The 13024-nt window shown below is 50.3% G+C and overlaps 2 protein-coding genes across 3 annotated transcripts in view; one reads left to right on the top strand and one right to left on the bottom strand.

The window, feature by feature from the left end:
- Positions 1 to 2607: 2607 nt before the first annotated feature.
- KLK2 (kallikrein related peptidase 2) lies at positions 2608 to 12532 on the bottom strand. Of its 2 annotated transcripts, XM_054465592.1 has the most exons (7): positions 12412 to 12532; positions 10512 to 11007; positions 9655 to 9990; positions 8296 to 8455; positions 6419 to 6705; positions 6169 to 6305; positions 2608 to 4770 (listed from the first exon to the last, which is right to left on the bottom strand). In XM_054465592.1, the coding sequence occupies exons 2-7, from the start codon at positions 10537 to 10539 to the stop codon at positions 4615 to 4617; spliced, it is 1104 nt and encodes a 367-aa protein (XP_054321567.1). In that variant the 5' UTR covers positions 10540 to 11007; positions 12412 to 12532; the 3' UTR covers positions 2608 to 4614. The 2 variants fall into 2 exon arrangements, with proteins under 2 accessions (XP_054321567.1, XP_054321568.1); XM_054465593.1 differs by lacking the exons at positions 9655 to 9990; positions 10512 to 11007 and having other exon boundaries at positions 3946 to 4770; positions 12412 to 12509.
- KLK1 (kallikrein 1) overlaps positions 8292 to 13024 on the top strand; it is a 57467-nt gene continuing 52734 nt past the window's right edge. Inside the window, exon 1 of the mRNA XM_063657438.1 lies at positions 8292 to 8344. Within this exon, the coding sequence (XP_063513508.1) occupies positions 8307 to 8344 (38 nt within the window). The 5' untranslated portion in view covers positions 8292 to 8306. The remainder of the gene's footprint in view (positions 8345 to 13024) is intronic.

The raw sequence follows: 13024 nt of genomic DNA, 5'->3' as shown, positions 1-13024 counted from the left end.
AGGAAGGACCTGGGCTTGGTGTAACCCCTGATCCCTCCTAGGTGGGGCTAGGTGGGGCTAAGTCCTAGTGACTTCCACCTGGACTCGTCTGGTGTAACATCCCTCATCCACAGGTCTGGGAGCCCACGTGGAAATTCTGTCACTTTCTCAGCATGCCTGTCCCAGTTATGCATTATTCTGTAATTGGTGAAATACCCAAAAGGTAGGTTCAGAGACCCACGGGACCCACTGTGAGATGGGCCTCGGCCACAACTCCTGACCTCCACCAGGCGCTACACTGATTGTTGGACTACAGTGGTGTTTTGGGTCTCTTGTAATTAGTGTCAGTTAAGAATCAGTGTCCAATAATCTCCAAAACATCTGGTAACTGACTCAAGTTTATGAATTGAACGATGGGCCAGGATTCTTTGCTTTTATGATTCAAATTATACTTCTGTTCACTGGACCCAAGAAGTCTCCTGATTACATAGAAATAATTTAGTCTTTTCCAATCTATTTCTCTTCCAGGAACACTGTGATCAACTACCAGCACCACAGGTCTCTGAAGTCAGACTATCATGATCACTGTGTTGATTGTGCTGTCTATTGTACTAACCACGCCCATGTTTTGGTGAAGTTAGCATCACTTGGCCCCAACCATCTTGGTATCCAATTATCCTCACTGAATTGAGATTTCCTGCTTCAGTGTCAGCCATTCCCACATAATTTCTGACCTACAGAGATGAGGGATCATACAGCTCTTCAAGGATGCTGGTACTCCCCTCACAAATTCATTTCTCCTGTTGTAGTGAAAGGTGCACCCTCTGGAGCCTCCCAGGGTGGGTGTGCATGTCATAACGATGAATGTATGATCATGTTCCCATTACCCAAAGCCTTTTAATCCCTCGTGCTCAGTACACCAGGGCAGGTCTAGCATTTCTTCATTTAGTGTATGCTGTCCATTCATGCAACCACCTCAGGACTCCTGGGTTCTCTGCCTGGTTGAGCTCCTGCATGCTGCCTCCTTGGGGAGGTGAGGGAGAGGACCCATGGTTCGATGGGATCTGTGCAGTTGTAACACATTAGGTGCTTAATAAACAGAAGCTCTGATGTTAACCACGAGGGGATGCTGTCTCTCTGTTTGTCTGTATCTCTCTGTGTGTCTCCAGCTACCTTGTTTTTTCTCTTCCCAATTTTGTCACTGTCTATCTCAGATTCTATTTCCCCTGCTGTCTCTCCATCTCTGGTTTTCTCTTTGTGTTCCTGTGGCAGTCTCTTTAAAACCCCATCTCTGTCTTGGATGAAACATAATCCTTGTTCATTACACACACTATTCATTGGTATGAATATGCCATTTATTTCTCCATTCTCCTATAGATAAACATTTTGGGTGATTTCTGGCTTGAGGATGCTATGAACTTTCTGGTATGAGGATTTTTATGAAAATACGAAGTATTTCTAGGGTTTCTAGGGGGTATATTTCTAAGATTGATACTGATAGGTCATGCATATGTTCAGCTGCAACACATACTGCTAAATCATTTTCTAAAATGAGGATACCAATTTATACTCCATTAAGCAATGTATGAGAATGTTACATTGTCTAAAAAAGGCTATTGATACACACTGACAAACTGTTGGATTGAATTTATATTCTAGTTCTACATTCTTTTCCTTCAATATTTCCGCCATCCTTTCTCTCCAGGGCTTTGTCAATGACAATTCTAGTTTTCTTTTTTGTTTCATAGCCTTTCCTTCTTTCTACTCAATCACACTCTATGGATTCTATTGATCTGAGGTCATTCAGATATTTTAAATTCCATAAAACTTACCTTCAGGCTGGGCGCAGTGGCTCACACCTGTAATCAATCCCAGCACTTTGGGAGGCCAAGGCAGGTGGATCACCCGAGGTCGGGAGCTCACGACCAGCCTGACCACATGGAGAAGCCCCATCTCTATTAAAAATGCAAAATTAGCCGGGTGTGGTGGTGCGCGCCTGTAATCCCAGCTACTGGGGAGGCTGAAGCAGGAGAATCACTTCAACCTGGAGGCAGGGGTTGCAGTGAGCTGAGATTGAGCCATTGCACTCCAGCCTGGGCGATAAGAGTGAAACTCTGTAAAAAAAAAAAAAACCTACCTTCAGTGTTTAGTCATGTGTTTCCTCCTCTCTTATTTTTCTCTCTTCCTGAGTCTTTAGTGTTCAGTATCTGCACTTCCAGTACTCACATCATTCAGTATTTCTTTGACATTTTTCTTCAATCTGGTCTAAAATGTCACTATTGTGTTCTTCACCTCTATTCAATTCTATTAATCCATTTTTTTTTACTTTTTTCAATTATCATATTTTTCCTACCTAATATTTCCTACCTACTTTTTCTCATATTTTATGTATGTTGGTCTTGCTCAATATTCCTAATATCTTCTCTTATCTTTCAGCATGCTTATTAAGTTAACTTCTAATTCAATATAAAATCAATCAGGTTTCTTTCAAACAATTCATCATTGCAGAGATAACTCCATGGGCTATTCAATCACAAAACCAAACCAGTCCCACAGGTGCATTCACTATCCCCCGTCTTTCCCTGACCCCCTGTACATTACTAAATGTCCACTTACAATTACACAGTATAATGTCAGAAAACAAGATTCAATTTTATTTGCTGCCCCAGTATCTGTAACCAGGACTGACACAAAATCTTGCCAGATATGTCCCACACCCACTGGGAAAGGCTCCCACCTGGCTACTTCCTCTGTCAGCTGGGTCAGCTGCATTCCACAAGGTTCTCAGCCTAATGAGTTTCACTACCTGCCAGTGTCAAAACTTAGTAAAGCAAGACCATGACATTCCCCCATGGAAATCAGAGTTCACCCCACTGTCTTGTTACTATAAAGCCTGCCTCTAACAGTCCTTGCTTCTTCACGCTAATCCTGAGCGCATCCCCCATGTCATCCTGCATGGTGTGCAGCGTGCTACTGCTCTGGGCTGTGAATCTCTGTGGCAAAGAAACTGTTGATCTCATATCTCCAGTGCTACGTGTGGGGTGTTCAACCATATTCATAACCCCAGGGTGGGAATCCCTCCCTCACCAATGGTGTGAAAAGAAGGCAAATAAAACAATGATTGAATGCTCTTTGAGCTCAGTGTCATTCCTCAATGTGCCCCTATTTCTGGATTCTTCTTTGTAGGGATAGCTCCATAGACCACCTGATCACAAGACCAAACCAAATCCCCAGGGGGGTTTCCTCATCCTCTCCCTTTCCCTCAGCCACTGTACAGTAAAATGTTGACTCAGCAGCCCTGCACTGCTCAAAGCCTGTATATTCCAAGTAAAGGGCTCACCCTTGAATAACTCCTGGGAGATGACATTTGATTCCTTGGAAAGTTCTGCCCAAGTGCCTTGATATACTTGGGGCCTTGGGCCATGCCAGACACTTCATGCTAAAGATGTGATTTGTGATGAATCCCTGTTTTTGTACATCTGGGACTTTGGGCCATGTTGTATCTGTTTGAACTCTAGGGAACCTCAGGTCTGAGGACTTAAGGTCAATTATTCAAGTACTCCATACTGGTCCTACAGACCCCCAATAAACACCCTGGACACTAAGGATCAGGTGAGCTTCCTCAGTTGGAATTACTTCGTACATATTATCATACATCCTTGCAGGGAGAATTATGTGCTGTCCATAAGTCTCTACTTGGAGAGAATAACTGTCAGATATGCCCCCCATCCAAAGGGAAAGGCCCCCACCTGGCTAGTTCCTCTATCAGCTGGATCAGCTACACTCCACAAGGTTCTCAACCTAATAGGTTTGACTTCCTGCCAGTCTGAAAACTTAGTAAAGCCAATTGCTAGTCTTCATAACTGCAAGTTTTCCTCTGTTTTCTCCACACTCTAATCTATATGTCTGTTTTGTTTGCTGATTTCAATATGTATCCTATCAATGTAACAAACCATGATAAACCACAGCATGATGGCTCTTTATTTCTGTAAGTCCTGCTAGGAAACCATCAAATCTGACAGTGGTTTGGGGGACCTGAACACACCTCATGTAATTAATCAGCTTTCAGTTTCTCCCCTTAGTCCCTCCTTCAACAACATAGAAGGACCCTCCCCTTCTTTCTGCCCACAGCCTTATCTAGGCTTCCTAGTGCCCCCAGGACAGAGTGGGTTATGTTTTCAGTGTCATCCTTGCTGTGCGTGTGCCTCGTACCTTGTGGCTCCAGCTTATCCTCAGGGATCTGTAAAGAGTGTCCACCTTGTGTCACTGTCCACTCTTCCAGGGTGGGCCCCACCCCTCCTGTCTCTGCACCCCACAAACAAAATGGTCACCCACGTCCTTGTGTGTGTCCTCACTGAAACTGAGTGAGAAGTCTCCAGACACAGCCAGTGTTCTGAAGAAAAGGACGAAATTATACCCATTTCAGAAACACTGGCCTACACCTGTGTCTGCCCATTCCTTTTCCTAGCAGCCTTGGACTCCACACCAGAAAGCACAGGTCAGTAGGACTCAGGAGGCTCGAGTTTTGGCCAGGTGAGTTCCAAGCTTCAGGTGGCCAGCATCCAGAAAGGCCAAGTGATGCCAGAACGTGAGGTGGACTTAAATTTACTAGAGGTAGGGGTGGGACAGGGGCACTCAGGGGTTGGCTGCGATGGTGTCCTTGATCCACTTCTGGTAATGCACCACCTTGGTGTATACAGCAGGCTTTTCAGGCAGGGCACATGGCTCAGGGCCCCATGACGTGATACCTTGAAGCACACCATTACAGACAAGTGGACCCCCAGAATCACCCTAAGGGTAAAGGGGGAGAGACACAGTGAGAAAGACTGGCCCCAGTGTCTGCCTAGGCAACTCCTTCTCTCAGAACCGTGCAGAGAGATGACTGAGAGCAATTCCCAGCTCTCAGGAACAGAGAAATGTCTCCAGAACCCACTCCCACCAGAATATGGGCAGGGAGTCCAACAGAGGGAACAAGGCTCCAGTCCTGGCCTATGGGGAAGGGACTTCAGGGTCTAGCTCCTGCACAAGAGGCAAGGTCCAGGAGGACAGTCCCTGCAGACAGGTCAGCAGGATGAGGGCCAGGACCATCTGCAGGATTCTGCCCCCGCAGGCACATCGCAGAGGCCACCTCTTCAGGACTACTCTCTGACTAGATGTCCCCTCTCCAGGGCATTGGGGAGCCACGCAGGGCCATGGGCTGGGCTGGGCATGGTCAGTTCAGTGATCAGAATGACCCAGAGGCCAGATGGAGGATGGAGTGGAGGGGAGAGACTGAGGGCCAGGAGACTGTGAGGGAGGCTGGGTGAGGGCCCAGGCGGGGGGACAAGGCCTGGAGCCACCCCCAGGTCATCCTCATCATCACTCCCCCCACACCCCTGCCGCCCTCCCTCCCTCCCTGCAGTCTGATCCCACAGGGAAGCCAGCAGCAGCCTCTGGACACCTGAGCCAGGCCCTGTCCCGCTTCTGTCCAGCACCATCCACAGCTCCTGACTCCTCAGAGGAAAAGCAGTGTCCTCCTGTGGCTCAGGTGAGGCCCTGCAAGAGGGGCCCTCTCTTCCCCGTGTGAGGCCATCTCGCGCCCTGCCCCTGATCCCTCACTCCAGCCATGCAGCCCCCTCGCTGCTCCTCATGCTCTCCAGGCCCCTCCTCCCAGGCCTGGGCAGGTGCTGCTCCCTCTGCTCCCCCAGGTGCCGCAGGGCTCTCCCCTTCCCCTGTGGCAGGTGTTTGCTCACTCCTACCTTCTGCAGGATGTCCCCTCCCAGTGACACTCCCCACCCCTCCTCCCTGCCCCAGAGCCCGATCACTTCCTGACACCCTCCAGCATTTCCGTGTTGGGTCCACTGTTCCTGCCCATGCCTCTCACCAGCATAGAGGCTGCAGGAGGGAGGGGCTGCTCTCTATCTGTTCACTGCTGCTTCCCAGGGTCTACGGCAATGCTGGTCACGCAGCAGGTGCCCAGTAAGCATGTGCTCAACACAGGAATGGGTGAATTATGCTGTGAGAATCACCTGTTGTGTTGAGGGAGTCAGGGAACGGGGAAGGAGCGTGGCAGATGAGGCATGGGGAGGGGGCATGGCTATAGCTGGGGAGCAGGGGAGGCAGATGTCTGGTTAGCTTTCAGATCCCAGCCCAGAATTAGGGTCTCCACTCACCTTTCCCCTCCAGATGCTGGGAGTAGGGATGACTCACCCCACAAGTGTCTTTACCACCTGTCCAGAGCCCAGCACACAACATGAACTCTGTCACCTTCTCAGAGTAAGCTCTAGCACACATGTCATTGGACAGGAGATGGAGGCTCACACACTGAAGACTCTTTGGGCGCAAGACTATGGGTCAGAGAAAAACTGGGCTGTGGCCGGACCCCACCTGGTTCTTTGGCCCCACTTCCCTCAGACCCAGGCATCTGGGCTCCCGGCTGCACCGTTTGGCCCAGGCATACACTCCTCTGGTTGGATGCTGCCCCAGCCTGAGGCGTAGCAGGTGGTCCCCAGTGCTGGCTCCTGGGTGGGCAGGCCCAGGACCTTCACAGCATCTGTGATCTTGGCAGGCTCTGACAGGCGGAGCAGCATGAGGTCGTGGCTGGAGTCTTCATCTGGTCTAAGGCTTCGACGCTTCAGAAGGCTCATATTGTAGAGCGGGTATGGGAAGCTGTGGCTGACAGGGACCCTCTGGCCTGTGTCTTCAGGCTCAAACAGGTTGTGCCGACCCAGCCAGACCTGGCTATTCCTGGGGAGGAAGGGGGTGGATGCATGAGGACAGAGAAAATGGGGAAAGGTAGATGGGGCAGGGGAGGCTAAGGGAGACTCTAAAGGGGATAAAAAGAAACAGTGAGAAAAGCACAGGGGTGGGGAGATACAGTCGTGGTGAAATACAGACAGTGAGTTAGAAAACAGGAGTGTGATCTTGTGAGAGGCAGATACAGAAACTGAGAGAAACGAAGTGGAAAAGAGAGAGCATAAAATGGCAGAGGAATGACAAAAGCAGAGGGAAGAACAGTGAGAATTAGGATGAGCAAAGAAGAGACAGACAGCAAGAAACAGACATGGGGAAGAGGAAGGGAGAAAGAACAGAACCAGAAAGGGAGTGAGAAATAGACAAATGAGAAAAGGACGCGGGAAGTCAGAGAGAGAAGGAGAAACAGCAGAGAGGAAGCCAGGGGTGATACAGTGTGGGAGAGAAAAAGGAGGGAGCCACGGAGGCATCTGAGGAGTGTGGAGTAGCAGGGGGAGGAGAGGCATGAGGGTGGCTCACCTGCAGCTGGGGCTGGAGAGAGGCTCTGTAGGGGCGGGTGGCCTGGCCCACAGCTCAGGGCCACATCCCCCTTTCTCTCTCCAGCTCCCTTCCCCTCCTGTCGTTTGTTGTTGTTGTTGTTGTTGTTTGTTTGTTTTTTCTGAGATGGAGTCTTGCTCTATCACCCAGGCTGCAGTGCAGTGGCACGATCTCGTCTCACCGCAACCTCTGCCTCCCGGGTTCAAGCGATTCTCCTGCCTCAGCCTCCCTAGTAATTGGGATTACAGGTGCGCACTACCACGCCTGGCTACTTTTTGTATTTTTAGTAGAGACAGGGTTTTGCCATGTTGGCCAGGCTGGTTTCGAACTCCTGACCTCAGGTGATCCACCCACCTCAGCCTACCAAAGTGCTGGGATTACAGGCGTGGGCCATCGTCCCGGCCACCTTCCCCTCCTTTCTTGTTTCCCCTTCTCCTTCCTCCCTCCTCAATTGCGCACTCAGCTGCAGCTGAAACTAGCCCTCCCTGTGTCTCCCCAGGGTGGAGGGATGTCCTGCAGAGAGTGCTGTGCAATGGCAGGCGCCCCCTCACATGCACACACATTGAGCTTAAAGTCTTTCCTTTTTCTGGGTGCTCCCCACCCACCCTCACGGGCCCATCTGGGTGTGTTCAGTAGTGATGAGGAAGGGCTAAGGCAGAGACCCAGAGAGAAAGACAGGCAAAGAGATGGAGGGTGAGACACACGGTGACAGAGATGGCCGCAGAGAGACCCAGAGACAGAGACGGGAGACACAGAGACAGGGAGACAGAAAAGAGAGAGGGAGATAGAGACCAAAACACAGTCATACAGACATAACCAGAGCCAGATACCAAGAGACACAGCAAGATCAGACACAGAGAGAAACCCAGGCAGCCATGGGGAGAGTGGTCCAGCCCCAGCTCTGCCTCCTGGTGCGACCTGGGCCAGGACCTTCCCTCTCTCCTTTAGTCTGAAGCCTCACCTGAGAAGTGACCCTGGAGGAAGTATCCAGCTATTATTCCTGTGGGACACAGACATTCCCTCCCCAGATCCCAGGGTCCTACTTACTTCTTTAGGCAATGGGCAGCTGTGAGCACCCACTGGGGGTGCACCAGGACACCTCCACAGTGTGCCCATCCATGACTGTACACAGCCGCCTGCCAGGGTTGGGAATGCTTCTCACACTCCCAGCCTCCCACAATCCGAGACTGGATGAGGGGTGCGGCACCTGCAGAGGGGATGCTAGGTCAGGGGGATCAGACCCAGAAGAACTGGATAGGGGAGGGAGGGAGCTGAGCTATGGGTTTGAAGAGACATGGGGGCAGAGGACCAGGACTGGGAGTCCAGGACACAAGCAAGGGGTCCTGGGAGGGCTGGGAATTCTGTAGCTATTCCCTGTGTTAGCGGGTTGGTGGCTGGGCCAGGTGGGAAGACTTCAAGCTCTGAGAACAGAGCTGACCTCAGAGATCAGAGTAGGGGACATGGGACAGCATCTGGAGCAGGCATCGGGTTGGGGGTTGGGTCATTTGGAATGATTTGGGGTCTTACACTGGGAGAAGGGAAACTGTGGTGGAAGCTGTGGGTTCTAAGAGAATAAGGGGTTCCAGAAACCAGGGATAAGTGCCCAATGGAGAGGTTTAGTTGCTGGGAAAGGAAGATTTTGGACGGTTTACCATGTCCAAGGTTAAGCAAACAGTCCTGCCTGAGTTGTTTCTTGCTTTGTTTTGTTTTGCTTCTGAGGTTTTGAAAAGGGTGCAGATTTAGGGAATCAGAGAACTGGCAGTTGCGGTTGGGGGTGCTCGTGTTTTTCCCATGGAAAAAGCTGGCCATTGAATGAAGGGTCTGGGGCAAAAAGTCAGGTAAGGAGGAGTTCTCAGAGTCCCAGTGCCAGACTGGGGATGGGGGGCAGCATTTGTTGTCAGGCCAGATAGCCTCGGGGGGAGGAAGGAAGTGTCTGGTGGCATCTGGGTTTCCTGGGACAGGGTTGGGAAGCCAGGTGTCAAGGTCCAGGGCACAAGGTTGAATGCTCACAGCTGAATGGGAAAAGTCAGTAGACTGTGGTAGGACTGAGGGGCTCAGGAGGCAGCCCAATGATAGGATCCAAGGAACCAATGGCATGGAGAGAGGTCCTTGAAAGGTTTTGAGCCCCATAAAAAGAAACACAGAGATGCCCAGGAACTTGCTCTTTAGTAAAGCAGCTGGGAGCAGGGATTTGGCTGGGCAATGGGGAGAAAGTTCTGAGGTAAGTGGAAGGGAGCAGGGACCTACTGCGGGCATGAGGACTATTGCAATGTGGAAGAGTCAGGGGCACATTGTCTGGGGTGAACTGTGGGCTGAAGGGACGAGGCTGGGGAGCTGGGTGGGAGGGAAAGGGCTTCAGCATAAGAGTCAAAACCCACCCCCCTTCCTTTTTCCCCCCAGTCTCACCAGTGCACCCCACAGGCAAGGCGATGAACAGAACCAGGACCCACATGCTGACACAGGTGTCCACGGCCAGGTGGTGAGTTTGGGGCTGGGGAGCCTCCCTGAGGAGCTTTATAAAGCCTTCATTCTCCAGGACCCTGCCCTTGCCATGCTGGCACCTAGATGCTGACCAAGGCCCTCCCCATGCTGCTGGAGGCTGGACAACCCCCTCCCACACCCAGAGCTGTGGCACGGGAGGGAGAGCCAGCACTTGCTGTTCCGCACATACTAGATCAGTCTGGAGCATTCCCAGGGTGTGAGGCCAGATTGGGCAGGGCCTATGGATCATGGAGACATGATCTAGGGAACAAAGCCAGAGAAGGCAGGCTCAGGATGAACAGCAACAGGGGTTGGGATGATCACTGATTCTTTTTTTAAAAAAATTCCGAGACAGTCTCTGTTTCCCAGGCTGGAGTACAGTAGTGTGATCGCAGTTCCCTGTAGCCTTGAACTCCCAGACTCAACCGATTCTCCTTTCTCAGCCTCCAGGATAGCTGAGACCACAAGCATGCACCACCACATCCAGCTAATTTTTAATTTTTTATAGAGAGAGGGTCTGGCTATGTTGCCTAGGCTGGTCTCCAACTCCTGGGCTCAAGCGATCCTCCCACTTCGGCCTCCCAAAGTGATGGGATTACAGGCATGAGCCACCACGGCCAGCCCCGATCATTGATTTTCAATACAAAGTCTCATGTGCCTAATCCCAAGTACTTCCTTTGCACCCCAAGACCTAATATGCCCTGAAATATCAGAACGATGGGATTGTGAGACTTCCTGGTCCCTATACCTGTCTGAGCCCAGAAGCTGGACCTCCAACTTACCATGTTCCTGAAATAGAAGCCTTGGCATTCAGTACTCTCTGATTCTTGCACTTCCACACTCAGAAAATAGTTCCCCACATACATTTCTCCCTCATCATAAAACCTTGTGATACCACATATTCTCCAATCCAGAAATATGACTCTCCCAGACCAAGTTCCCTATTATTTCAAAATCCAGTGTCCACTAAACAATATGGGGTTCCGGTAGCTCCTCATTCCTCATTCTCCACACCTGTACAATGTACAGGTACAACAGGGATTCCTGTTGACCGGCCCTCCTAGGTCAGAATTGTCCTCGTGCAAAATCCAATGCCCCCTTCTCATTGAAATGTCTAGCTATCAGGAGCCAGGTTTATACACTCCAAGATTAAGTTGCAAGCCAGGCACGGTGAGTGGCTCATGCCAGCAATCCCAGTGCTTTGGGAGTCCAAGGCTGAAGAATCACTTGAAGTCAGAAGTTCAAGATTAGCCAGGGCAACAAAGTGAGACCCTTTCTCTACAAAAAAAAAAAAAAAAATTTAATTAGCCAGGTGTGGTGGCAAGCACCTGTAGCCCCATCTACTCAGGAGGCTGAAGCAGGAGGATCCCTTAAGTCCAGGAGGTCAAGGGTTCAGTGAGCTATGATCACACTACTGCACTCCAGCCTGAATGACAGAGCAAAAGACCCAGACTGTGTCTCAACAACAACAAAAAAGAATTAGGGTGGCATTGAAAAATCTCATTTTGGTGTCTCAGAAAAGAATCAAGAATAAGAGTCCTGGTGTTAACTCTTATTATAAGAGTCCACTGTTAACTCTATAAGATTTCTTTGATTTTGAAAAAAAAAATGTGATTTCATCTGTTCAATAAAACCAGAGCAGCTTATGCTGATCCAGGCCCAGCTCTGTCTCAAGAATTTGAGAAAATCTTCCCCCATTTCCAGCTGAATGAGCAGATCAACTCCAAGTACAGTGAAGGAGACAGAAGTGGACATAGATAATCACAATTCAAGACCAGGGTAGAGGGATATTCACAGCCAGTGGCCTGATTTCCCCCACACAACCACTCATTCCCTGGAACGACCATCTGAAAGGAAATTTGCCTCAGCTTGAATGAGAACCACCTGAATCCAGTGTCCCAAGCATATCCTCATCCCCATGATAACCTCAACCAAAACCTGACCCAAACCAATTTAACACAACCTAATCCAACCACATCACCCACAAGCCCAACCCGTCAACCCAACACAATTTAATCTAATTCAAGACAACCCTAATGTCTTCCTTCATTTAAATATCAAACCAAACTAATGCACATCCTCGCATGCAATAGCCACCTCCATGTATTCTATCTCCAAAACCAAACCTACTTCATCCCCAATTCAATCCCCACACCCTTCCCAGCCAACATAAAAACAAACCTATTTCCATCCCAAAGCCATGCCATCCCAAACCACCTTTAAATTGCCAATCCCAAACTCATCCGAAGCACAATTTTACCCCATCTGTAACTCAACTCCAACCTCACCCTCCATTCTAACTGGTCTTCATACTCCATTTTCAATCCTATATCCAGCACTTTATCTGGCCAAAGGAAATCAAACACAACCACATCCCACTTCTCGAGCCAGTCCACAGCCTCCTCCCCACCAGTGATGGCCCCCTCTGGGCTCTGACCTCACAGGAGTCCGTGCCTTCACCCCCTCTTCCTGCACACACCATGGTGTTCATCAGGGCCCTGGGTAGTCCCTGTTACAAGATGTGGTGGAGATGAGGCTGATGCTGGCACAGTGCCTCGTATCTGGGAGACTCACTTGGGAGGACAGTGGACTGGGGCAAACCTGTAAGTTCACGCTCCTGTGCCCTCCACCCAGAAGCCCTTGAGATTTCATGGACAGCGACATATGGCCATTCTCTAGCACCTTTCAGTCCTGGTTTCCTATGGTTCTAGGATCTTTATCGGACACCAGCCCCAGCCTGGCATCACGCAGGCCGCATCCACCAGGGCACTCACGTCCACAGCTCCATGGTTGGGACGTGACTGGAGAGGCGTGCTGCAGGGATAGTCGCAGCTACATGACGTCATGGCGCTGGCCTCGCCCTCATAGCGCAGATGCTGAATGATGAGTGGATGATGCCCCAGGCCTCGGGACGTGGCACATGTGCAGATTATACTCGCGCAGGCGCACTCTTGTGGAACCAGAAGAGTAGGTGATTACTCTCAAGTGGAGTAAGGAGTAGATGGAAAGATCAAAGCATGGGCAACTCTCAGTCCTCTGACCCTTTGAGAATCAGGAGATCCCATTACCTTCACACCAAACTCTGGAGCCAATGGTTCCAGTCCTTGCTTCCCAGGGACCCACCAAGGAGTCTCAAGCTAACAAACCCCTGCAACTCAACCCCTCACAATTTCAGCCCCTTCTTCCCGAGGATATGGGATTCTTAGACCCCTCAGGCCATTCCCACGTCAGTACCTCAGAAGCTGGGACCTTACCAGTCTCCTCCCTTGGGGACTTAAGAGTTCAGAACCCACAT

The sequence above is a fragment of the Pongo pygmaeus genome, chromosome 20 (genome assembly GCF_028885625.2).
Source record: "Pongo pygmaeus isolate AG05252 chromosome 20, NHGRI_mPonPyg2-v2.0_pri, whole genome shotgun sequence".
Classification (NCBI taxonomy): Eukaryota; Metazoa; Chordata; class Mammalia; order Primates; family Hominidae; genus Pongo; species Pongo pygmaeus.
This window is presented reverse-complemented; position numbering and strand designations above follow the sequence as displayed.

Coding starts and splice junctions, on each gene's coding strand:
- KLK2 (XM_054465592.1), bottom strand. CDS start 10,539: ATGCCAAGGCTTCTATTTCAGGAACATG. Junction 9,991..10,511: donor GCTTCTATTTCAGGAACATG/GTAAGTTGGAGG, acceptor TTTGTTCCCTAG/ATCATGTCTCCATGATCCAT. Junction 6,706..8,295: donor GCTGCCCATTGCCTAAAGAA/GTAAGTAGGACC, acceptor CTTCCTCCCCAG/GAATAGCCAGGTCTGGCTGG.